Source organism: Nothoprocta perdicaria, unplaced genomic scaffold (genome assembly GCF_003342845.1).
Source record: "Nothoprocta perdicaria isolate Ctin4 unplaced genomic scaffold, notPer1 scaffold_10, whole genome shotgun sequence".
Classification (NCBI taxonomy): domain Eukaryota; kingdom Metazoa; phylum Chordata; class Aves; order Tinamiformes; family Tinamidae; genus Nothoprocta; species Nothoprocta perdicaria.
The window spans coordinates 4,272,657-4,299,923 of record NW_020454094.1 but is presented as its reverse complement, the minus strand read 5'-3'; the positions used below and the strand labels follow the sequence as shown (position 1 = coordinate 4,299,923).

The window sequence follows — 27,267 nt, the reverse complement described above, 5'->3', positions numbered from 1 at the left end:
AAGCTCTGGAACTGCAATTGTGCCTCAAGCTGCTGGTCAGGCTTTACTTGGTTGGAGTGGTGGTTGAAGCAGATGCCMAAGGGAGCTTTGGGTCCTGATGTCGTAATCCCTTGTGCTGACTTAATCTTGAAAGAGCTGCATGAATCAAAGAGTTAGGTCTGTGCTTAGAATGTGCTAAACATATAGCTTTTGACATATATTATTCAGAGTTGCAGTCTTAAGTATGCTAAAATTTTTAGTAAGAAACTATAATAATGACAACTGGCCTCATGTTATACTTTTATGATTCGATCCTAAAAATGAGTACTGAAGTGGACTGTTAGATAAGTCTAATTTATATAAGGTGTATCAGTCAGCTATTAAGCATGTTTTAGAATGTTTTAGATGTCTTTATTATCAATTTAAATTACTAATTAGCACCTCTTCTTCCTCATCTCTGGACTTAATTACTGCCACAAGAATTATTGTTTTATTCAAACCTTGTCTCTTGACTGTTCAAGCTGACAGGTTTGAACAAGTGAACATCACTTTTTCCCGCCTCAAACTTCTTAATTAAACATTTTTGTAACTGAATGAGGCTGTGTGCATCTATATCAAAGTGCCTACTTCAAAACTTCGTGTACAAGAAGGAGCACCAAGAGTAACTCGTGTAACAGTTTGAAAAAGCTTTTGAAGGGAGTTTTGGAGTGCAGATGATTAGGTGTGTGAAATGTAATGATTGTGACATTTATCAAGCAGTGAATGCTCAGCCTGTTCATTAGGCATCCTTATGAGCTCCCTTAGAAAATGGACCACGATGGAATTTGTGCATCTTGGCTTGAAGAAGAGTGCTTATGGCAGGCTTCAAGCCTTCTTCTCTGGTGATTCAACACTTGTTATTCAGTGAAATGGACAAAGAGGGATGATTAATTGAAAAATATTAGCTGTTCTGGTTTCTCGAGAGTGCTGAGCACCTAAGCCTATCCAAATATTAAAAGGAATTCAGACTCTACAGGTTAAAATACTCTTTGGAAAGCTGTTATGGTCCTCAAGCCAGTTGCTTTTTATAATTCTGAAACAAGACTTGCATGTCGTGTGCTGTTTGTGACTGTCTCCATAAATCATGAGAATCACGTTCCAGTTACTTGTTTGTAAGATCTTTGGCCTTCCAGATAGGGTGCACAGGGTTTTGTTTTCTCGTCTTTCAGTTCTTTCATCAAGACTCGATCCCGTGCAGCGCTGAGCTGAGTAATCATGTTTGCTCCTCGTGCAGGTAAACTATTCCACATCGACTTTGGCTACATTTTGGGACGAGACCCGAAGCCTCTGCCTCCCCCCATGAAGCTGAACAAGGAGATGGTGGAGGGCATGGGAGGCACGCAGAGCGAGCAGTACCAGGAGTTCCGCAAGCAGTGCTACACCGCCTTCCTGCACCTCCGCAGGTAGCAGCCCCGCTCCCCKGCTCCCCAGGCTCTGCCGCGGGGCTGGGCAGCAGGGAACGAGCTGGGAAAACACTTCTCTAGGTCTMTGTATGCACTGAAGTTTGAGCAAGAATCTGTAGAAGGCAAAGGGATGAGAACAGCACAGCAAAGATGTGTGTGACACTGAGCTTGAATGCAATTTTGTCCTTCAAGTTAAAGACCTTGGGTTTGCTTTTCTAATGGCCTGAATAGCTTTCATAACCCCTGTAGGTTACTAAATAGTAGCCTTCATTTTGGATTTATTTTGCCTTTCTTTTCGCTGGTTATTGATGATAAGTAACTATGCATTTAACTCTAAATCATTACTAATTTGCTGCTTTCCTTCCCTCCTTCACTTTAGATTAGTGATGATCAAAATCTATTTTTCTTTGCTTTGAAAAATGCTGTATGTAAGCTTMATTCAATATAGATTGTGCTGGATAAATATCAACTGTGTGTGATGATAGTAAGTATGTTAGAAACTTCTCTAGTTACCCAAAGCCATTACACCTAAAATGTTTTTAGATTGTGTTCACTTATGGACCAATTGAGCTCACATCTGATTTGGAAGCAACTTCATTCTTTTTCTAATGGCTTTATCATTTGTGGTCACCTTTCTTGCTTTGTCTTTTTGATAGCTGAATAGCTCATCTTTGTTCTGTTTGAACAAAACATGTGTAAATGCTCTTGATCTGTCCAGGGACGTTCTCCATGGAGAGGAAAGAATTTCATTTTGTTAGATCACATAATAAAACCTTTAAATTTGGGAGAAAGATATGAAAACATGTTTGAAAAGTGTATGTAATGTGAAAAGCAAACAGTAAATGATATGAAATCTTACAAAAAAAAGTTAAAAGTAGTTTTGCTTTTTTTAAAAAGGTGAAAGGAAATAAGGAACTGTTTTTATATACTAATACTAACGTGTTAAGAGCAATTCAGAAAAACATGTTATCAGTACTCCTCATGACTTAGTCAGGAAGGGTAACTATTTTGCATTTTAAATAATGTTCAGAATATTCAGAACTAGTTTGTAACATTGAATTTCTTATACAGAATTATTTCATTCTGTATATTTTTCAGTAGTGTTTAAACGTAACTATTTCAGTGGAAAGGTCTACATCAGTGAAAGTTTATACATTGCCTTAGTTTATGTAGTGATTTGCTTAGATAATAGGTGTGAAATATAGTGATAACTTGTGTATGACTTTTAAACTGTAAATCCAGATTTCACTTGTAATGACTGAGACTCTGGCTATAATTATCCAGTAGTCTCTCCAGTATTTGTTCAGTTTAATAGGAAATATTTTTAAATGTTTCTGGATAATTAAGGCTTTTGGCAAAGAAGGCAGAGAATATTGGTATTACCATAAATATTACTGTATGTAAGCAAATTAAAAATCAATATTATTTGCTTATTGAAAAAGAAAGAATAATTAGAGGGGAAATAGCTTATCTTGAACTTAAAATTCTGCATGTTTACACAAATCACTTCACAGGCATTTCCAGCTACAAAGTGAGGAATCTTCACCTCCAATTGTTAAGTCAAAATGCAAATTTTCTATTTGCTATTTCCTTCAAAATGTCTGGTATTTTTTCCTGCGTTTCCCAGAGATGTAGGCAGTGCTCTTGAATATTCAATGAGAATGTTCAAAATTCAAATATTTCAGAGTGGCACAGCCTTCCTGGAGGAATGGCTGTTAGGTAGTGAAAATAAGTAACAGTAGTTAAAAACTTTATAAGTGTGTGTGKGGGGAAAAAGGCATTTATGTCCTTTGTTCCAGGTAAGGAGTAGTTTGTTATATGCTACAGGATCACCGATTTTGATTTATTTTCTGGGGAAAGATGTTTTYTGTTTGAACAAGGGTTTGAGATGAGATTTGCTCAGGGTGCAYGGTCATAGCCAGCTGCCTGGACTGGGTTGCTTTTCCCTACGATGTTCGCAGGAGTGTAGAGGACAGAGAAAGGGTAGTAGCCTGTAAGAGTGGATATGGATGTGGAAGCTTCGGGCAGCAAGTGGAAAGCTGTGATGTGCTCTTCCTTGGSAAGATTCTAGCCAGGAAGGAGGTATTTTAAATGACTAATATTACACAGAACAAATCGAGGCCTTCAGCGGACCAACTGTGAGCATCTTAATGTATTTGCCAAGGGAGTTGTCTATGGGAAGTGTCATTTAGACAAGCAACTGTCTAGCATAGCTTTTTTCAAATCCTAATTTTAGATTTTTTCCTAAATTTTGCAAAACAAGTGAGAGCAGTGCTAGAGGCAGACAGCTAAGCTTTGTCGTAGGCCTTTTGCATTCCCCAGGCCGCCATCTAGTTGAGGACCAAACTGTAGGCATTTTCACGTGAATTGCAGAGAAAGACATGTGGATGCCACAGTGTTGTGAGCAACTCTTTCCTAATTTTTATCACTTAAAAATTTTTACTGGAAACTCTTGGGTAGTGCTAGTTCCAGTTCAGTAATTGTCAACAGTTTTTGATAGAATTTTTCTTTCCTAGGGAGACTTTTGTTGAGCTATATTTGCTTTGTAAAATATGTCTAAGAAGCTGTCCTTTTAGGTAGTTTAATTACTTGTAATTGCCAGCTTATTTAYATTCAGAAGCTTGCTACTAAACAAATGCTGCTGCTAAGAACTCGAAGCTCTGTAAAGCTTCTAGTGATCTCAGGAAAACAATATTCCAGGTTTTTAAGTTGGTACATGCATTTTTTTTCTTCCTAGAGGAGGACTAAGTCCATCACAGAGTAAGGGAAGCTGCAATTTATGTTGAACAGCTGGAAAATTATCCTTTCAAAGAGCAACTTTCAGCTAATTTCTAGCAAGGGGAAAACAATGTTGTCCTTTAAAAGATTCCCAAATACTTCCAACACCATTATGTTAAAAGTGAAAACTCCAACAATGGCACTTTTTCTCTCCATCCTTTTTTCTTCTTTTTATGTGTACCTTTATACTTCAAAAATACGGCATGACTACCCGAGCTACTGCTCTTTCGTTGAGCAGCTTCAGGCTTAATTCCATTTAAACTCRGTGGTAAAGGGATATACTGAACCTCCTTAGGCCATTGTTCATGCAGCAACTTGAAAAGTCCTTTTTGTACTGACGTATGGCTGTTATCCCCTTTAAGTAACTTTTGAATCCATACTCCAGCATATGTCTTCATACTAGAAGTTGAAACTTTGTTGTTAACTCTTAGAGTGTTTAAAAYTGCAATTTTTGTCTCAATAAAATGTTTAGAAGATTAGAAGAAAACCTGAGCAGCTCAACCAGCGGGCTCAGCTTTGCCAGCCTGAGTAGTGGAAACTGCTATTACCAGATATCTTACACTTGTAGCATAAATATGTCCAGCTATTTTGGTGCATTTGACCCTCCTTTTAAGCRGTACCAGCTCACATTACTTAAGCATACAGTGTATTTTTCTCTAAAGTGAACTTGTTCACAAAATACTGTCCTTTTTTTATGCTTTACCAAGTGTTCTTCCTATTCTACTCCTCCACTTTAGGTATTCCAACTTGATCTTGAACTTATTTTCCCTTATGGTGGATGCCAACATTCCAGATATTGCTCTTGAACCAGACAAGACTGTAAAAAAGGTAACTGAAAAATTTTTCTTCTAGTAACCAAAATCTTCATGTTGTGCCACTTTTCAGTCATTTAGGATAATTTAAAAACAATTGTGACCTGAAAGTGTTCGCTCCTATTTTATGGAGGCTAAACAATTTCTAGAATCATGGAAGTAAATTAGACAAATACCCTCTTGATCAGCAAAAATGTGTACCCATAAATACGGAATATATCTTAATTTGTCACTGCAGTAGTGCACAGTCTGTTCTGGCATTGTGTTCCAGGTGATATTTTTAACAGTCTCCTGAGAACAGTGATCCTTGCCTCACAAAACTGTTTTAAGAGCTAAAGCAATCAACATTGACTGTATCGTAAAAGATTGTTCCAGCTAGTCTGGAATCCTGCAAGTCATTGGTGCTTTTTCTCAATGGTTTTATATCTTCATCACCAAGAAGCCTGTCTCTGTGAATACAAACTATTATTTTCTGTGAAACGTGTCCCTTAATTCCAGTTTTGTCCCTCTGCACAAGGTTGATTCATTCTTCTGTTTAATGCTTTAACAACAGTTGACATTAAGAGTGCTAGATAAATGTTTGTGTTGATTTCATTATTCTTGCGTTTTAGGCAAATCTCGGCTATTTTTATAACCTGATTTGTGGTGCAGACGATCTGTTTTAATTCTGCAGAAGGCCTTGTGGAGCCTGTCTATCCAGTGGAAATCAGCTCAGTGCAATTTTTATTCAGGAGCAGAGTAATTTCTCTAAAATAGGATGATATTCACTGCATTCAATATGCTATGAAAGCAAAGGTTCAGAATCATTAGATTAATGTTTCATGGCCTAATGCAATTCTCCTAGAGGTTAAGAAAAATGAATTGTGACTGACTCTAACAGAATCTTCTATCCTATAAGAATAAGCATTTCTGTTCAGAATTTCATGCTTCCAAATGAATATTAAGAGATCATATAGTCACTAAATTTCATTTCCAGAATGACTAGCCAGAACCTGTGGTGTTTTGTGGATGACACCCTTCCCATGACGTCTTGCTTCCCTGTGAAACTGAAAAACAATTGTTTTCCCTATGAAGAGCAGTGCTTGAACAGTGTATTTCCATCCCTAAGCATCTTGTTAAATTTGAATAGATTACTTGCCTAGAGCATGGGAAATACAAACTTAAATTTGGAAATCTTTCCCATATTGTAGGGGATAGCAGTAACTACATCTATTCTCAAATTCTTAGAGTGATATTGAAATCCCATACTGACTTAAGAGATATTCTTAATAATAGTATACATGCAATGCTCTTCTATAAATTTTGTAAATTGAAAAGTTTGTTACTGGCTTCCTATTGCAAAAAAATGGATAATATTATACATTCTACTTAAGAAATAAAGTACGGGAAGGAAAAACCCTTGTAGATGTCAAAGCCTGCTTTAAGATGCATGGGAAATCATCAGAAAGATTCAAGTATGTGCTTGTTTTTCAGAAGGCAGTTTATTTTTAATTCTAAAGACTTTTTCAGAAAATCTAAAAAGCACGTAGAAAATTCTCTTAGTTTGTTTTCTGTGTAAGCTTTTTGAAATAGCAAAGATACAAGATCAAGATACAAAGTTGGAAGCTAGGAGTTCCTGTCTACAGCTAGTTAAGTGGACTGGACTTCAGGGTATGCAAAAGTTTAAATTCCAATGATGTAAAGTAGGATTCTGCTGCATCAAATTGGAAAACATGGGAGGAAGCAAAAACTAAATTTAAAGTTCCGATGCCTATGAATTAGATCAATACGATTGTTTTTATATTCCTCTCATAAAGTATAAATAATAGTGCCTTCTCTGCARGAAACGGATGTATGCTTATTTGCTGTATGACAGCTCGATATTAGATCAAATGTAGTTATTTATTATTGTGCTGCTCAACTCTGACAGTGCTGCAGCTTGGAGAATTGTGACTTTAACCTCTTCTGAACCTCTGCTTCAGATTCATTTATTCTTAGCTTTAAAATGTTAGAGGAACTAAAATCAAGCCATTAAGGCACACACCTCTGCTAAGGAATTCCAAATAGTCACAGCATTTTGCAAACATTTCTTTCCACTAGGGAAAAGCAAAGATCTTAAAATGATTGGATGCAAGATAAGTATTAGGGAAGGATATAGTTGCTGTACTGAAGACTTTAGTTTCTCACATTCTGTTTACAATGCATTTGTTTGTTTTAAAATGGGCTGCCAGGTAGAGGGACCTAAATTCTTAGCTTGCTATAAAGCTTGTGGATTTTCTGTATGTATCTTATACACTTTTCACTAGCTCTCCCTTTCTGAAAGTGTTGCTATTAAATACATTTTCRTGATTTTTGACAGTTCTGTTTATGACTACAATGAATATGCTGTTCAGATTTGGTCCTTCTGATTTACAAATAATATCATGAATATGCAATTTGTGCGAAAAAATTGCTTTATACTGGGGGTCTTTAACAGTAGGTGAGCAGAGGGCTTTTCTGTACAGTTGACTTTGTGACTTGGCAGGTGCATTTAACTATCTTCAGGCCTCASTGAGAGCTGAGAATTAAAGAATTCTCTACTTTTAGTTTGACTTCATTATAAATTAAAAAGTTGTTTTTAACTAGCCAACTAAAAAATGGTCCAGCATCAAAATAATCTGTTGCAGAAGCATGAATGTCATTGCTGAGTTTGATACTATGTGCCTATTAGAAAACTGCTTTGTGTACTACGTGGCCAATAGCCTGTCTCGAATMAGTTTTGCTTTTTTTGTCTGAATTTTTTTTGGGGGGACAGGTCTCAAATCAGCTTTGTTAGTAGTAATAAAAGAGGAAGTTGGTGTTTTGTATCCYTTGGGTTGAGTGACAAGTTTGTTCAGTCATTTAACAAGACAATAGTATACCTTGTGCTGGAAAATTAAATAAATGTTTTCAGCATCTCAATTGATTTCTTTTTTTCCCCCAAGCTTTAAACAAACAAACAAAAAAATCTATATATATATTTCAACAGACTCAAATTAGCTAAAGATCCRTTTTGGACTGACCTGTAAAATTAAATTACCTGTGATGTCTGAGTCCAGTCAATAGCCATTTCACCCATGGTATCACTTTCATGGAGGACAAAAGGTGGAGATTTACAAACTTTTTAATCCAAGAAGGCATCCTGCTTATCAGGGAAGCTGGAAGATCATAGTGGGCCTTCCCCTTACAGGTATTTGAGCAAYGCTCCTCTGTTTTGCAGAGGCCACTTTCTGTTTGTGAGGGCTGTTGAGCTAATGAGCTGATGACAAGTCCCTGAGGATACAGGTTACCCATAGTAAACTTGATGGTAGATCAGAATACGAGTTTATTGCTTTGTGATTAAACCATAAGGAAAATTGTGATAGAAAAATAGATTCTTTTTAAACAAGAAAGGCTTATTGAAGTATTAGGTGTCAGTTATTTTAATGAACAATTTTTCTCTTAATGAATAAGAGCAGGGATAACTTTTTCTAATCATATTTTACATTTTCCCTAACAAGTTCAAAAAAGTTTGCCAGCTGTAGCCTGAAAAAAAATGATGAAAGCGCTAGGATTTTTTTCATTTTCACATTTTTCATTTTCATTGTGGATGGAAAAATTGCTTTCAACCCAGTGTCCACCTCCAGCACATATTCCCAATCTCAGCAGATTAGCTAGTACCTTTAAATGACAAGTAATTGCACAAAAAGCATTTTGGTGACTTCCTTCCCTCAGTCCAGTTTCAGTCTTCAGACTTTCATGTTCTTTCCAATAGAAGAAAAAACAGAAGAAAAATTAACTGCACAAAAGTTGTCCCTTTTCCTTTCTCTCGCGTTCTCTCTCTCATGCTGTGAGCATTAGGAACCCTCTTAATTTTTTTATGGTAAAACATTTGCTGCCTTTTCTCTTTTTTGTGTGTGTGTTTTTTTTTTAAACAAAGTAGCTACTAGACTTAAAACTGTTAGGATTTTTGGTTCCTTTCTTCCCCTCCTTTTATCCTCTCGTGCCATTTATAAAGACAGCTGTCACTCCACCTCATGTCCTGCCTGGTTCCCAACACTCTCTTGCTGCCTCCCTCAGATTTAGGCCTTGTCGAAAGCCATTTGGTCTCGCAAATGTCACAAAATGAAATCAAATTGAAATGATGATTCTGTACAGCTTGCTTCTCCCTTTCTCTGGCCTCTGAGGTAATTGCTTTACAATTTTCTACTTACCCTTTTGCACTTCTCATTTTTTTCAGGGAAAAGATGGGGCAAGAATTGGTATATGCAAATTTGTAAATGCACAATTGATTATAAAATGCCAATTTCTCACTTTTTATCTGCCATTTCTGCTTGTTTTTTTCTTTGCAGCTGCAATACTCATTGTGAATTGTAGCTTTTCTGAATTAACCCAGTCCTACAATTTTAAGTAATAGTGATGAAAATCTGTAGTCAATTATAAAGCAGATACAATTAGTCTTGTCTTAACAACAACGGGGGAGAAAAAGGCTTTTGATTCTTATATGGGAGAGCCGGGTGGTTTCTATCTGTCCTTTATACCGAATTTGACCTTTAAATTGGAGAACACTGGGGACCAGGGAGTCATTGGCACAAAGGAGCTYGGCAGGTGCTAGAGGAGAGGGCTCTAATTGACCGAGCTCAGGTTCGGATGCCCCTTGATAAAGAAGATGCTGCCGAGGACACTGCAAATGTTTCAGTTATCAGTGAGTTTATCGGGTAGGTTGAAGGGCACAAATCCCTGGCTTCCTGCATGCCCTGGGATCTTTCAGAGAGGATCCCTTTCCAGTTGTGATGGTTCCTTTGGGAAAAGGCTGGAAAAAAGCTTATTTCAAGTGATTCTGCAGGATGGAGGATTTTCTTCCTGCCAAGTGGAGCACCCTCTGTTTCCAGGTCAATGCAAACATGAAGTAGATCTCGCCTCTCTTGGTAAGAAATACAGGGTAGAAATGTTTGGAAACTGGAAAGGCTTTGACAGAGAGCATATCAAAGTAAAATAGTTCCTCTTCTAGAGGCTAAAAAGCTGACACAGTGATGTGACTTTCACAAAGTTTCTGAGCTACCTTATTTCAAAACCTGAGATAATTTACGAGGAGTTTTGTCAGTCTCCTCCTCTGGATTGTAGTAAAACTCCCTGTTGTCTTTCTGCTGTCTCTGCCCTCCCCCGGAGTCAGTAAATGGGTAATTAAGTGCTGAGTTCACAATTCAGCAAAACAGAAAAGGCTTCTAGTGCTTGACACGTGTTCGTTCGCAGCAGCAGATACGTGTCCCTCCTCAGCGACCGAAAATAGCAATGTTTGCAAAGGTGGAGCTATGAAATGTTTTTGACCTCCATTAATTCTGAGGGATTTAGTTTTATTCCTATGCAAGAGAAATAAACTCAGTTTTGCTTGGGCAGAATCTGTTCTTTCAGTGTTTGTATTCACTTCCTGCTCTGCAAGAGAAATTTATTCTTTGTAGAAGCGTCACATTAACATAGAGTTTATTTTGCATCAGCAGACACTCATCTCTGTCCATTTGGGTAATGATGCTGCAGCTGTACACCCAGCTTTGCTCTCTATAGGCTGCTGGGGGTTTTTTTTGCATGTATTTTAAATCCTTTCCAAATCTAAAAGCATGAAATAAGCCTCAAACTGAATTGTGTCTGAAAACACATGCTTACCCCTGTTACTTCATGTCATGCCATCTTTTTCACCATAAGCTTTTGGCCAAAATGATGAAATTCTGAGCTGAAACAGTATCATCTTGCTCTTGCTTTTACGAAAGTTCACTTTAGAGATTTCACTAGTGTCTTTACTGTCTGCTACTGAAAAATGTGCTACCAAAGCCTACCCAGGCTTGTTTAGAAACTGCAGTTTGCTCAAATGAAAGTCTTGAAAACAACAGCTGACGTCAGAATAGCCTTTTAAATAAAATTATTCATGCAAAGAGAGCATCTGAGTAGTTTGTGTTATCTGTTGTTTGGAACACGTTGCAATCGAGCAATGGAGAAAGCAGGAAAATCCTTTGCAGAAAAAAGTTGTGTGGCACAGGCTAAGCCAAGAATTTAAAGCAGATTTCTGATACTTGAACATGGAATTCTGGCTACTGGTGACAATTTTAGGCAAAGCCTAATGACCCCCTAAATTTGCTTCCTTTTTTTAAACCCCATTCAGAAGTTTTGCTAAGTAACACCTGCTCAGTGAGAAACTACAGGCTTTCAGAATGTATGGTTTGCTTTGCAACTGCGAGATTTCTAATACCAGTTACTATTGGTTTTGTTACAAGAACCATAATTCAGTGTATATTAATCTTCCTGCTGCTGTTGCAGCTCAAGAAGTAATTTCTCATCTTGCCATATTTCTTCTCAGACTGCAGTTGCTTTTAATTGCTGAAAAACTTTCATGCAAAGATGTAGTTGTCAGCAGCATCTGATCCTGCTGTTAAATTACATGCTTATTTTAAGATGTATSTGTGGGTAAATTTATTTCCATGTATCATCAGTGTGCCAGTCTCTTCCTGGGGACTGTGATAAATAGTTTAAATAGCCATTAATTCCATATTTACTAAGGCAGAATTTTAATGTTAGTGCCTGCTAGATTTTGAGATGACGTTCATCTGCAAATAGATTAGAAAATGGCTTAAATGCTTGATTAACAGAGTTGTATGAAAAAAATTGTTGCAATGTTTTGGTTTTTTTTAAATTACAGTTATCAATTTTGCTGAATGCTCATTGCATCACTTTTTTTTTGTGAGTGGGGAAAATAAACATGATAGACTTGCATTCCCAAATCAGAGTATATATTAAGCTCCTGCATAAATGCAAGTGTGTGAATAGTCCAATTAAATTTGGTGGCATTCTGTTGTGTGCTCTACTGGTTGTCAATCCGCTAAGCATGTCTTTGGGAGAAAATAAGCTTTCTCTTCTAATCATGTATTTATGGAGTTGAAAAATCTGTAATATTAGGCTGAAATATTTTCTGGTTCTTTACTGCTATCTTTTTTGAGAGTATGAACTTTTTTYCCCAATATATTCTGTTTTCTCATATTGTCCAAAATACTTTTTGAGAGGAAGTTGAAGAAAAGCTCAATTTATACTTAAAGCACAAGAGAGTTATAACTGCATTTGAATGAACCAGAGTTATCTTTGCCACCTCGAYAGGCTGACTTGTGCTTTTGATTATAGCACTGGAGGGCAGTATTCTGGAATATGGGTCTTTTGAAAAGAATGGCAAGTAATGATAAATGAAACATCTTGAATATTTTGCTGTCAAAAACATGGTTACATATGCATTCTTCTTGGTGCATACAGACTGTTCTTCCCATTTGTATTATCTCAATGATACAGTCTTAAGAACATTACTGAAAGAGTTTGTCTAGCATTTTTTACCAAGTCTTGGAAAAAATAAATAGGAATTATACAAGCAAGGTTTTATTCTACCTTACAAAAGGTCAGTGTAATCAAGAGAATGTTAATTCTCGCAAGCAGTTCTTTACTCTAAGAAGCTTTAATGGTTCATCTGTTTGGGATGGAAGCTGGACAAATTCAGATATTAAATGATTTTTAAATAGGGCAGTTAATCATTAGAACAAGTTACYTGGGGGAGGATGGATTGTCTCTCATTCTAAAAGGTCTAAAAGATTTTTATTGGTAAAGCCAGAAGTTACAGACTTGATTTAAAAAAAAAAAAAAAAAAAATGGGATTGTGAGTTTTAGAATAATGCATATTGCTTTCCAAGTGGAGCCCAAAAGCTTTCACCCAAAGCTATCAACATTATGCAAGAAACCTGACTTTTGAGTCATCTGGAGTAGTCCTGAACCATGGAGCTGGTTGGAATTCACAAGGAGGCATTCACGGTGCCTTTGTACATAGTCAYGGATCAAGGCTTTGCCTGAGGCTGAAACAAGGAAATGTAGATGTTACTACTTTATTCTTAATTGTAGAGCTTTCGGCTTATAAATTATATACAAATTGTAAGTATCAGGCAAAACACATCTAGAATATTGGTGCAGTAGATAGAATATGTTGCTGTCAAAAGAATAAATGATGTGAGTGAGGGGCAGTGGTGTCTCCAGCCAGCTGCTCAGGGGTGGCAGAYGTAATCGGAGCTGATCAAGTTCTCACCTGTGATATAAAGATCAGATTTGACAGGGCTGATTTCCTCTGATTCCATATTCTCTACTTAATTGCCTGACAGTTTCCAAAAGATGTTTTTATCCTAAATTACTAAGAAAGACTTTCAGAAACTTGGACTCATTCAGACTTTTTGAAGTTTGTATGTATCAAAGGTGTGGGGCTTTAGGGTGTTTCTGTCTGTCATCTTAAGCTGATCTTCACTTGCAGAGTGACTTTTGAGTCTTTTCTCCTCCTCAGCTTTTAATTCTTTAAAATAACATTTTAGTTATGTTTAGACTTTTACATGCAGATATTCTTTCAAGACTTTCAGGCTTGGAGTTCTGAGAAGATTAATTAAATATTGGGGGAAGMGGGGAGCTATGGGATGGCTCCAGAAGCCTTAACAGCTTATTCATTTTCATGACAATTTAGATTTAAAAGCAGACATTTCATCTAAAGTTGTGAATTTCAGAGAATGTGTTGTAGTTTAATTCTACACTAAATTTCTACAACTGACAACATGACATCGGTTATTAAATAGATTACATATAGTAGTAAATATCATACCTAGTGAGAGTTTTTGTTCTTTACGAATTTCTCTCATCTCTTTCCCTCCTTCCAAGGTGCAAGACAAGTTTCGTTTGGACCTATCTGATGAGGAAGCCGTGCATTATATGCAGAGTCTGATTGATGAAAGTGTCCATGCCCTCTTTGCAGCTGTGGTGGAACAGATACACAAGTTTGCTCAGGTGAGGTAGCTTCTTAGATGGTGGCGGTCTGTGTGTAAACTGAATAAGGTGAGAGGTGGCAGGCAGTAGATTCAGCACTTGCCTTCATTGTTTACAGTGTTTGATTTCTTACTCAACAAGTTCAAACTCTTCTTCCTGCCAGGACCAGAGAGGAAGTCCTTAGTGGGGCTAGAACACTTTCTAATACAGCTTAGCAAACCTCTTCTCTAATGTATTTTAGGTATATTTCAATTAATAGCTATGCCTAGTAAGAGAAAAATCTTAATTTGAACTAGATCTGAGTATTTCATGGATTCCATAACAAGTTTTTCTCTAAAATATACATAGTTTTGTTTTAGTTTAAATTGATTCTCTGAATTAGAGGACAGTCATCACTGGCATTCATCACTGGCTGCAGACCTGTTTGGTTCTACAGCCATGGGAGCTCACTTGAAATATATACAAATAAACTAGAAAGTGTCCAGAAGAAATCTCCTTACAACTTTTCTGGCAGATCTGCATGGCAGGATGTTTCTAATGCACACTAATGCATGCGGCGTAGAGAACAAACACGAGGAGCTGAAGGTCCGTGTGCAGGTTTGGGGCTACATTCTCAGTGGGATCACAGATATGAGGTGGCACAACTAGAGCCCTGTTGTGCATGGTTACAGCCTCCTTAGGAAGCAGAGACTTAGGAGGGGCAGTTGCCTCTAACATTAGAGCATCAGGAGTGTCCAGAGTTCTGTCTGGGGACAAACCAGCCAGCTGAGAGCTTTTGGGCTAGGATTAGCAGGCAGACCAGTATGGGCAGTGTTTTGTTTGTCTGCTGCAGGCTGSCTGATTGGGATTCATTGCAAGGCCCCCCTTGATTACCTCTGAAAGGTCATAGCGACTGGGGGAGGTTCCTGAAGGCTGGAAGGAGGTAAATGTCACTCCTGTCTTCAGGAAGGGCAAGAAGATGGGTCGGGGAGCTACGAGACTGTCAGCTTCGTATCAAGCCCTGGGAAAGTGATAGAGCAAATTACCCTGGAAAATGTTTCCAATGATATGAAGGACAAGCAGGTGATTGGGAGTAGTCAGCGTGTATTTATGAAGGGTAAGTCATGCCTGACCAACTTGATAGCCTTCTATGACAAAATAACTAGCATGATAGGTTAGGGAAGAGCAGTGGATATTACTTATCTGGACTTTAGCAAGGCTTTTCACGCTGACTTCCATAACATCCTTTTATCCAAACTGGTAAAACAAGGACTAGATAAAAGGGACATTGAGGTGGATTGAAAACTGATTGAACTATGTCCTGCACTGAGGAGGAATAACCTCATGCACCAGGACAGGTGGGAAACAACAGCATTTGAGGAAAAAAAAAAGGRTTTCTTGAGGGGCACAATATTGCACATGAACCAGCAATGTGCCCTTGGAGCAAGGAAGGCACRTGTTGTCTTGGGTTGCTCTGGGAAGAGCGTTGCCAGCAGGTCAAATGCAAATAATGCACATCTAATGCCTGAGGAGAGGCTGAGAAGCTGAGACTCTTCAGCCAAGAGAAGAAAAGGCTGGAGCGGGGAGCATCTTATCCATACGTATAAATATGTGATTTGGGAGAAGAGTCTGTCTGTTCTCACTGGTGCCCTGTGAAGGGGCAAGAGGGAATTGGTGCAAATTGAAACACAGGAAATTCAATTAAACATAAGAATTTTAGGTGTGGTTTTTTTTGTTACTGTGGAGGTGTTAGGACACTGGAACAGGTTGCCCAGAAAGATCCTSGGGTCTTCCTGAAGCTATTGAGAACCCACCTGGTCAGGGCCCTGAGGTGACCCTGCCTTGAGCAGGGGGACGTGGACTAGACAATCTCCAGCAGTACCTTCCAACCRCAAGTGGTTTTGGATAATGCTCTGAGCTGACAATGGAAGAATATTATCTCAGTGCCTTCTMGTAGTAAAATCCCTGCTCTAGTATGGGGAATGAAATGTGCAGCCACATACATATGTGGCTGTCCTACCACAGACTCCCATAAGACAATGAAATGTTTAATTTCTCTGTTCAATAAAACTGTATTCGCAAAAACATTAATTTCATCTCTGAATTTACAGTACTTTTTTTTCTCCTTTAGGGTCTTTGATGTTTTTAGTTTGTGTTGAAGGGGGATATTACAGTGGCTGTTTGCCTTAAGTATTAGTCTGATGACAAGGCAGGGAATTCAGAGGAAAAATAAAACTTTGATCTCAAGAGTCAGTTAGTGTCAGTATTTTTAATCAATTCCTCTTTCAAAAGACTGATCAAAATTGGGTACRAACGGATGAGAAAAGCTTTTATGGCTATCCATTGAGCTAAAGGTCTTCCACCTAATTTACTGCCTGCTGTAAACTAAAATTTTATTTTCAAGAACAGCGTTACGGTGCAAGATAAGCAGTTAAAATGTCGTTTCTCTCTGCATATATATTTGATAGAGATGATCTTTTTTCATATAAAGAAGTGAAGTGTAATTATGTAGAAACATTGCGTGTGTTTCAGTCACGGAGCGTTGCTTTGATTGCAGGATAGCAGCAGCATAAGCAAAGTGAAAAATACCTGGTATCTACCTTGAGGTTTAAAAAGAACAGTGCCCATGTCATTGCAGAGATACTAGATTAAAGTGCATCCAATAGATGCATAGACCTTTCCTTTAATTGCATCCTGACGTTCACCTTTTTCTTTTTGTTCAGACATAATCTTTTTATTTCACTATTTTTAGGTGGCTGCCAGACTCTCCCAGATAATTGTTATTGCATTTGTGAAGCTGTATTAGTAAGTCAGAGTTTACATGTCTGATTCAGATGACCTTTTCTTTCTCCAGTCAGACTTGTTCTTGCTTTTTCAGCACTTCTAATTGCTTTTAAAAATCGCAGGGCAGATTTGTTCCRAATATTTAAAGATACCCTAGAGTTTAAGCCCTGGATTTCTAGCTCCAAGTAACAGTGTTCTAAGCCATGGGCTGCCATAAAAGCAGGCACACATCTCATCTTCCATCCATATCCTGGGAGTTAAAGCACGTTCTGCTCACATGAGTGTTGCACTTCAGAGAAGGTAGCAGATGTGTCTCACTTCAAGGTTTTCACTCTTGCAATGGACTGGCACTGGACTTGAGCATGGAAACTTTTGGGTCTCTTTCTCTTTTTTCCTGGCTAGCACATGCTAAACCCTCTGCATGTGTTACAGAGTTTGGCACCAATGTCCTTTAAGCTTTTCTGTTATGCTCTTGGGGTCTGGTGCCTAAAATGTGATGTGTTGCTTCGTAAGTACCTAAGGCCTTTCTCAGCTCCACACAACATAGGCTGCTTCTGCTAGTTTCAAAGCTGAGATTGTTGTCTTTATTCATACTTAGTAAATAATTGTGCTTGCAGCCCCCCCCAGCTTTATTTAATATTAAAAAAGGTAGAAAGGATACCAAAAGAGTAGTCAGAAGTGAATCATCAGTTGTAAATAATCCTCAGATTCTTGTCATCAAAAAAAGAAAAATCTTAGCCAAAAAATCCATGAGAATTCAATTCAATAAATGTCTTTTCTGAACATATTATACAAGCAAGGTAGGGTACTTCAGTGATATTTAGTATTTCATTAGTCAAAATTATTATCTTTAYTCTTTGTCTAAGGCAGCCTTCTCTTTAAGAACTTGCTGCTGGAATCTTTACAGAGTCTGTAAATCGCTGAACAAATGAACAATTAATGTGTAATTGAATTTGCRGTAAAGTGGTCGTCTTATACAGTGGCCAATTGAAGCTTTCAATTTTTTCGTATATAATGCTGTGTTGAATTGCCAATGACTTGCTCTAAAAAATAATAAAAGTTGTATTTTTTGAAAGAAATAATCAAAAGCTCTTGCACAGGTATTATGATGCAAGCTTAAAAAGCAGATTAACCTTCAGTCATGCAGTTTTTCATTTTAAATGCCCTTTAGCATGTGTTTTGTTATTTATCTATAGATATTTATTCTTACTGTCTCCAAAATAGGCCTGCAAGGGCTAGCAAGCAATCTGTGCTGTGTGCTGCACTGGTTAAGAGCTTTTTGGTAAGCTTAGTTGTTTTAGTAAGCATTGTGTGTCAGTGTTCAATATGGCACTATAGGAAGTAAAGCTCTTTTATAAAGCAGTCTGTAGATTTTGGCATCCAATTGTTACTTTCCTTCTGTAACAATATTGTAAATTGCATTTAAGCCATGTTATGAAGCATTTGGTTTTTGGTATATCTTTAATCTGTTACCTAATCCACAGAATCACAGAAAGGCTGAGGTTGGAAGGGATTTCTAGAGATCTTCTAGTCCAACCCCCGCCGCCTGCTCRAGTAGTGACACCTAAGGCATGTAATCCCATATACTACAGGTATTTTCATATAGTATTCAGTCTCAAATAAATTCAACATACAGAATATAAGGTGGTACGGCAGAGGAGAAACAGCCAAGTTRAGCCAGTTGCCTCCTGGGCTTGGGTTAAGTAGTGATCCAGCAAGACTCTGCAGATTACTGAGTTGTCAGGCAGCAGATACAGTTGGTTCCCCAGCTATGGTTCTGTTGAAGGGTTGTGAAAATCACCTGCCTTTAGGCACTCTACAGTGTCTCTAAACTCAAAGTTCAATTTACATGTCACCTTTGTTCTCTGAGGCTAAACCTGGCTGAATAATGTCCTGCTGTGTTTTTTGTTYTCTTTTAGTACTGGAGAAAATAAGCCTTTCATCTTCCTGAGGTGGAAAGGAGCCTCAGCATGTGATGAAGAGGAGGACTTCTCAAGCACCTTGTGGACTTTCCCAAACAGCTTTAGAAGGCAAAAGCTGCAAGTTTGGTAGCATGGAGAACAGAGAGCTCAGGAAACAGAACAGCTTTTTGAACCTACATTATTTGAAGATTTAAAAATAACCATGGTTTAAAGGAAAATGTTTGCTTATACCATCCTTTAGGCTCAGATGTTACTGCTTTTCTTTCTAGTGAAAATTCTTGAGCCGCGAAGATTGAAGTAAGCAACTTCCAAGCCAAAGATAACTGGAAGAGGCTGGCATTAGATGGCAAATTCTCGTACCTGTTAATATATCTTTCTTATTTAAAAATGAAAGTTATTACTGTACTGAACATAGCTGTGCACAGACTAGAACACAAAGTTTTGTTTTTCTGCACTGCGAAACTGTAGCCTATCTCCTGTCCTCCCCTCTCTCCAACTCTGTACCTTGAATAAGCTTTAAACCTAAGTCATATTATCCTTTATTTCCTTCCTTAGGCAATGTTACCGTCTAGAAAGGACAATCATTTCTTCCCTGCTTACAAAAATGTTTTTAAGTGCTGATAAGTTAGCCAGCTGTAGGCAGCCAATTAAATCATCACTAACAGGCTCAGCCAGGAGAATGCACAGTGAGCGGTTCAGTCTTTCACACGTTAACTTTGAATGTTTTCTGTACAGTGATTAAGTATTCTTGACTTTAATAAACTCCTTGTTGTTGCAGTCTTGAGGTGTTTTGTCTTTGTAATCTTGCCTGCTGTGAACTAGCATGGTAGGAGGGTATGTTCAGAGCTCCTGGAATTTAAGGACTTGGTAAGGATTTTAAGGACGTGGTTTGCYTGATGCGAGATAAGGCCGCTGAAAAAAATGATTTTTGTGCCACACTGAGCTCGTAATGAATCTATTTTAAATGATCGGCAATGTAATTAGCTCTATAAATGTGTGGATCTCTTCAAAGGGTGYTCTTATATTCATATATTTTTTTAATAGCTATGAGTTGGAAGGAAAGCCCTCCCAATTATAAAGATAAGGACTGATCTTAATCTGATATCCCTRAGTCAGGCCTGCTTTGTGCTTCTGTTAACACCCAAAGACCTTGGAAAGAAAATCCCCTAGGGCTCTAATGGACCCTTAGGGTTATTTCAGTGCATTACCCAATGTTGCTGGTTGTGCACAACTCTCTGGGTTCAGCCCCTTTGGTTATTTGCTGCTTAGAGCATATAGGTTATCCAGATTAGCTGCTGCTTTTGTTTGTTGGTAAGATTTTGCAGGCAGTCTTCACGAAGGCCACAGTGCTGGCTGGGGCTCGGGTGCATGATGATGTTTGCATTTTTCAGTTTGTCAAAGCAGTACCAGGCTTCTGGTGAGGGGTCTTGGCTGAGCTCTATGGGTTGTGTGGCCTTTGTGAAGGGAATCAAAAGAAGCAATTCAGGCTAAAAGGCTCTGTGTGACACCTTTCCATGTCAGAAATAGCATCCTTGGGGGTCACTAAAATGCAGGGCCCAAGAGGGCAGGTTTGTGAACAGTATGTTGACACCTTCAGAACATAACCACACACACCAGGCAAACAACCATTTGTCTGCCTTTTGCTCCACCTTCAAACAGGTAACCGGTCATGGAGCTCATGTTGTTTTGATTTATTATTGTTATTCTTTCTCTCTTCTGTCTCTCAATGTCAATACTGAGAAACACCCAACTGTCCTCAGACTGTCGTGGCAGTTCAGTGAATACTGCATGTCAGTGCTCTGATTAAGCATTTGCCACCAGCGCTTGGTGAAGCGCTGATGGAAGAAGCAGCATCATCATCATCCTGATGGAAGAAGCAGCACTCCCTTCTCATACAAGATAACTTCTGAGTGTGAACTGGAAAGAGGGTGACATGGAACAGACTATGGGACTTTTCCACTAATTATTTTGTGATATTCCTCTGAACTTTCAGCTTTCCCAGAATTCTGCATGTCACTGTTGTTTACCCATAAAGAGAGGATGAACACTTACTTTGTGTGCTATGCGGGTTTTTCTTCATCTGTTAATTTTCAGGAGTCCTCTTCACCTTTAGCAAGGTCCACGGACAGCATAGCTGAAGACATCAAGTTAATACATTCTGAAAGAGGCCCTAGATGAATTCCTGCTTTGCAACTGAGTTCTCCAGCAAGACACATAGATGCAAACCTGAAAGCAAGGTAAGAATTCCCATCTCTGCTGCTGAGGAGGAGAAGCAAGATGTGCTATGGAAGCAGTTGTCCTTCATGGGGTTTTGTGTTGCTGGTGGAACCTCTGTATCACAAGAGGTGTCACTGGCCTCATGGGTGGCAGAATCCCTACCTCTTCCCGCTGCCTTTGACTTGTTCATACTCCCTAAAAGGGCTAAGGCCCTGGTTACAACTCTTCCCTGTCCTTTACTGCAGGGACTGGCCTCCTAGGGGAATCTAACACTTCTTTGCAGAGTCACAGTAGCAGCAAAGCGAGGTGGTGTTACTAAATGGTCTCCTTTTAGTAGTCAGCAGAGGTTTTACTCAGGGCCTGGTATCATCAGTGGATGGCAAAATATAGCGGTTATTATGAAGTATCTCGAGCGTGTACATTTAAGGAGTCTTAAGGGAGTCATTGAAAAGAGATTGCAGGTAGATTGTGTTAAAATAGATTTTTGTAAGCTCTYCAGCTGATGTGGCAGTTCTTTGTAATAGTGAAGCTGCTTCCAATACAGCACTGGTGCCCTCCTGTCCTCTGGAGCACCCGTGAGGTAGAAAGGACCCTGCTGAGTGGGGTGGGAAGGTTTCACTTGGGAGAGGAAAATACAGGACCTCAGTTGCTTCTAGAGTATCAGGCAGTGCTGTACGTACCTGCCTGGCACTAACCCAAAACTGCAGGAGAGTTGCTTGCAAGGGCCTCTCTAAATGCAGGCATTGATCACTTCAGCTGATGGGGGCATGGTCCATGATTAGGCTGATCTGATTTAARATGCTTAAGTCCTTAATGAAAACTCTCCACAACTAAAAGTTGTGCAAAATGTAACAAAAGCACTTTGAWTTTTTTTTGACAAAAATATGGGTGTTTTTGTTTTCCCTGTCCCTTTCAGTGATGGTGGAGGTCCAGAAGATAGCAAATCTACACACTCATTCAGGGGAGAATGTTCTATCCATAAACAACAGTGCATAGGAGATAGAGATCTGAGTGAACGTGGAGAATCTGGGGAACCCTGGGATCAATTCTTTCATGGGTAAGTCATCCAGTTTTCTCCAGCCTGTATTCCTCACAGTGACAGCAGGATAATGACACTTTCCCCATCTCATTATGTGCKTGGAAATTAATTGGAATATATAATACGTAAATCAAACAGATACGTACTCCACATTCAGATTGCTACTTCTGCACTAGATCCTTCCTGAAAATAGGAAGACCATCTTTTGCACAGTCCTTTCTTCGGYGTGTCTCCTCTCACTAGGAATCAGATTATGAAATTAATTGTAACCAAATGCTTTGCTGTCCCACATCTGTTAATGTAGCATCTCCCTTTGATTAGAATCTGAATAACTCCATGTTGTCACTTTTTTTGTTTTCAATGAGTATCTTCCTGGCATAGTCATATAGAAACTGCTTTTTAGCTAATATGATTTGAGGTAATTTAGGAAATTCTCTGCTCTTAAGAAACCATTTACAAACAGCTTCCCCTTGAACTTTAGGTGGAATGACAAGCTCTGTGTGTGCACTCATAGAAGGATGCCTACTTACCTTGCCTAGCTGGTGCAGCAGTGTCCTGTGACAGTGTCATAGTGCAGGGACAGGACTTAGTTTTGCCTTGTGGTTTTTTTGTTTGGTTGGTTTTGGGTTTTTTTGGTTTGTTTTTCCAGTAAATATTGGGTTTTTTCCTTATCTTGTGACGTCAAGTGCCCTGGCTCATTCCAGTAAGCCGTCTGTCRCCTTTCTAATGCCATATCCCTGTCAACTGATGCATCAGGGAAGGCTTCCTGATGAAAGCATGACAGGTCACGTAGCAGCTTCTATTCCCTGAGGGTGGCAACTTCCATTTCAGCTTCAACTTGGGCTTTTTTTCCTTTGTGAGTGGTCRTTCCCACTGAGAGCCGCTCTTGTGTGGATAATTGTTCCACTTCTGATGCTTCAGGTTTGATTGTGCAGTGACTGACTTAGATACCAAGTTTTGTGACCTAGAAGAGGTGAAGGGCAAGACAGACGATGCTGTAACGATCATCTGATTCATTCCCCAACCTCGCGGGTAAGGACTACAGCATGTATGGGAGGAAGCTCTTTCCTTAGAGGAATGATTCAGCTGAGCTCTGACCAGAGGATGCCAAGGCAGAATTACACTGAAGTTATTTCAGTTTCTTTTCCTAAAAGGACAGCAACARTGCAGAACTTGAGGGAAAGAATGAGGTACTTGAAAGCTTATCACCTACAGATTTGGTCCACATTGCGTTTTTCTTTTCCAATTTACAAGCAAAACGTCACAGACAAAGCTCTGAATAGGATCTTCCTCTAAAATGAGGAGAAGATAGGTCTTATTTGGCTTCAAGCTTGACRGGATCTGCTGGACACTTTTGAAATGGGAATCAAGAGACTCTGTATTACGGTACTGGCTGTGTCKCCCTTCTGCAGTTGACCTTGAAGATTTTTCACTGAATATTTTCCTTCCAGTTCTGTAAACTCTGTGGCACAGAATTTGTTTTTCACTTGTCTCACGTAAGAAATACCAGAGCTTGGGGCTCGAATTTCAGCTGAACCTGGGAATCTGGATCCCGTCTTAGAAGATGGAGTAAAAACCAAGGGAATGAAAAGATTTTCTTTTGTTTTCATTAATTAATCCTCAAGTTCGGTATATACAAAAAAAAAAAAADAAAAAAAAGCTTATCCAAAATACAGCAAAGCAAGATTATTATTTTTTTAGCTGAAGCAAGCAGTAGCCAAAAGACACCTTGTCAGGTCGTTTTATCAGGGTCCAAGTTTTCTACTTAAGCCTCCAGCTTAATGGGTACCTGATTCTGATTTAATACACTGCAGCAATGAGTAGGTCTTTTCTTCAGTGAGGATATATAGCCAGAAGGGTAGCTTAAAGATGTACATTTTTTTCCAGTTTAGCATTATATGGAGTGTAAATAGCTTTGTAGGTGTATAACTGAGAACTATGAGTTCCAAGGATAATTTTCTCGATGTACATTTGGAGCTATATAATAAGCTAGAAAACCCCATTCAAGACCTATAAACCAACATAAATTATCACMCTCTCAGTTCACTCTTAGATCTCTATTACGCTTATATATGAAAGTACCAAGTTCTCCATAATACCAGAAAGTCATGGACCTACTGGAGCAAGTCCAGTGCAGGGTTGCAAAGATGATTAAGAGACTGAAACATCTGTCAAGAGGATAATCTGAGGGGGTAGGATTGGTCACCCTATAGAAGAGAAGTCTTTGCAGAAATCTTTTCAATATGGGTGTGTGTGTGTGTGTATGTGTGTGTGTATACTTGTATTACTATTCTACATAGCCCTTGTTAAATAATTAGGTATGTATCTACTAATTGTCCTCAACAAGAGTTTTAGATTTGATCTTTCCTTTTGTTCAGTCATAAAAATTTATCTATTTCTCATTTTTTCTATATTCATTTCTAGTGCATTATTATTGTACCTTGACATTATCAGGCATGTTGTTGGTACTAAAACAAAAGCATGTGTGGAGATAGAATTATCAACTCTGTTTTTTCTGGAACTATGTAGTGTTGACCATGGATTCAAATCTCTGAAGGTATCTGAAGCCTGGTGAAATCACTTGGTAAGCTCTGTTCACGTACTTGAGCAATCTACTTGGTGCAGGGAATCTAGATGAAAAGGGAATCTAGGAGCACTGCAGCCAATGTTTTACATAGATTTGGGGCAGTAACCCTGCTAGGTTGGAGCTGCTAGATTTATGCATGTTCTGATGTCCTATAGATAAGAGGATCTACAGGATCCCTTGGATAACTATGGAGTAAAAATCCTTTCCCATTTGTCTTGCCAGGCAAACAGATCGGGATCATCAGTATTAGACTTGCCTTGTGCCAACTGGATCACAATTTACTATCAAAGTGTTTCTCTTGTGATGTCGTTTTATAAACTATGTCCCAGATCTAGCCTGTATCCCTTTTGTCTCTAGCCACTGCTCCAAGTGACTAGAGTATTGTAGAATAAATAAAGTATTAGGAGTACAGACCCATCACCAAACACTGAGATATTTTTCACACCTACTAACGTTGGTAGACGTAGCTAGCATGATATGGGTGAGAAGTCTTCCTGCTAGAATGTGGGAGATGATGTCCCAACTGCACAGCCTACCTGTTACTGTTCCTTGGATTTAGCACCAATGATGCTGCAGCAGAGGGCACCAGGTTTCTGGAACTGCCATCTTCTGAGAAACTGGAGCAGAGTCAAGTGTATTTCACAGTCGGCACATTAGACAAGCTTAAATCACAGCTCAGATAATCACATTGCCCTAGGAGATCAGCAAGCTGTTCTGTTACACCCAGCTCTGGGCTCTCAATCATGTGGCATCCAGCTGCCGTGGTAGGTAGGCTTCAAGTGTGCTTGCTGTGATCTCTTTTCTTTACCTGCTCTCAGGTGTTTTGTGAAGCTTAGAATAACAAATGTGTTCAGATATTGGTAGTGGAAAGACGCCAGGTGAGGCATAAATTATTTACTTTTATGAGCTAGAGATTTGCTTGAATTATGTGAGGTTATAAATGGGTTTGTACTGATGCTGCGCTTTTTTAATGTCTCTTGAGGCTTTTATTGATTATTTCCCCCCTSTTTGTTTAATTCCTTATAATCCAGCATGATTGAGGGAGGGAAGGAGGCTGCTTTATTTTTGATTTGGGTTTTTGGTCAAAATAAATTAAGAAATGAGYTTTACTTGAAAAGAATTTGGAATTATTACAGTGAATTTCTGCTGGCACAGTACAGAAAGGACTTGATCCCAGTGCTCCATGGCTATGATGCCAGCTGTTTGCCATTTCATATGTACGAACAGTTTATCCAGGCTTCTTAAAATCCCATATATATAGCATCAGGGATCCAAGTGGTTCTTATGTCATCTGTTGCATCCATCTGTGTTACCTTCTTTTGACCTTTTAGGTTTGTAAACTATTCTGAGCAAGGGCCTCGTCATGAGGTTTGTAGAATGAGTGTCACTGTCAAGTCTGGGTTCTCTAAGCACCCCTATAATACAAATAATGACAGAAAGAATCATCATGACAAGCCTAGCTGGAAAGGCACAAGTGCAACAGAATATGAATAGACACTAGATATCTGCACAGAAGATAGGATCTGAAGCAAATACTTTCTTTTTCATAGAGATAATATACCCTGCATCTTCACTTCTGCCTAAAAATAGGAGGGAAAAATATGTTTATTTGTTTATTTTTCAAGATCAAACTGGGAAGAATTATAAAACTGTACTATTGCTCTTAAATCTAACTGTATTTGTGAACTTCTTAAGTATGCCTGCTGGCCTGTGCCCAATACCTCATTTTGGAGAAGGAACTACTCTATTCAGACCTCTCTTCACCCACTTCCAACATGTCAGATAGTGTTAGAAAGAAATGCCTTGTCTTAACCAAACTTCAATTAGAAAAATGTTACTGTCAAGATGGCAGTAACCTGTTCCTATAAGCTTCTAACTCAGCACCARAATCAAATAGCCAATCCAGCTCTGGGAGAGGAGAGCTGTGCCTTGGGCCCTGAGACTTTTTTTTGTGTGATTCATGGTCTTTGGGAAGGAAATCTTAAAATATATCAATTCCTACCCCATTCTTGGAGATCTCTTCCTGCTTCACAGCATACCCTTTTTGTCCTACAGAAAAGCTGCTTATGGTCAGATCTGTCATGATTTTGAATCTATTAATCTTCATGTCAGGAATTCACTCAAAATGATCTCAAAAATAAAACAAACCATGCAGTGATTTAAAAATAAAGCTGTTCTTATGGGCTATTGTCTCATACAAGGACATCAAACTAAATTCCAAATTCCAGTGCCCGTAACGGTTGAGTTGTAGATCAGGTTTTCCCTTGTGAACTGTCTAGAAACAGCTCTGAGAAGTATCTACACATTTCTAGAGACAATTTCTCTCTTTCTGTCCCCTTCTCTTTTGCCAGAATCTAGAACTAAGACTCCTAAGTTTAAGGAAAGGTATGTTACTAAAGCACCATCTTGACAGGTATATGACCGAAGTATTAACTGAAAGATTTCTGCTAAGTTGAAATTATGTTGCAGGGATATTTTACAACTTCTTGACAGCATAGCTAAAAATGGAATTTTATTGACTTGGGTTTAAGAATTTGGATCTCCAAAGCTCCAGCAAGGAGTGGCAGTAGACCAGTAGAGAGAGCACCTTGGCTAACACTATCCCCACAGCTTTTATAGAGACATCCCAACTGCTCTGCCATTAACTCAGCATGTGAGTGTGGAAGGCATTCAAATAAGCTATGAGGTAATCATCTCATAAACCACATCATATGTAATATCAATATATTGCTTCACTATCACAACTTTAACATGTAAATTTCCTTCCCTTTTTGCCCTGTCTTTTCAGCCCTTTCTTTTGCTTTTTTATTCTGCTAGAGGAAAATAGAATAAAAGGAAATGAAAAAGGAACAAAAATACAAAAGCAGAATAAAAATCTTCAATTTTTGTTTGAAAAATCAAAGCAAAAACTAAAGAATATGGAGAAAYA

General features: G+C 38.6%; 1 protein-coding gene across 1 annotated transcript in view; it reads left to right on the top strand.

Moving 5' to 3' along the window:
- The window catches only part of PIK3C3 (phosphatidylinositol 3-kinase catalytic subunit type 3), a 55,931-nt gene extending 36,720 nt beyond the window's left edge, over positions 1-19,211 (top strand). Inside the window, exons 22-25 of the mRNA XM_026039502.1 lie at positions 1,253-1,421; positions 4,937-5,027; positions 13,706-13,831; positions 18,493-19,211. Coding sequence (XP_025895287.1) covers positions 1,253-1,421; positions 4,937-5,027; positions 13,706-13,831; positions 18,493-18,507 — 401 coding nt within the window. The 3' untranslated portion in view covers positions 18,508-19,211. The remainder of the gene's footprint in view (positions 1-1,252; positions 1,422-4,936; positions 5,028-13,705; positions 13,832-18,492) is intronic.
- The last annotated feature ends 8,056 nt before the right edge of the window (positions 19,212-27,267 follow it).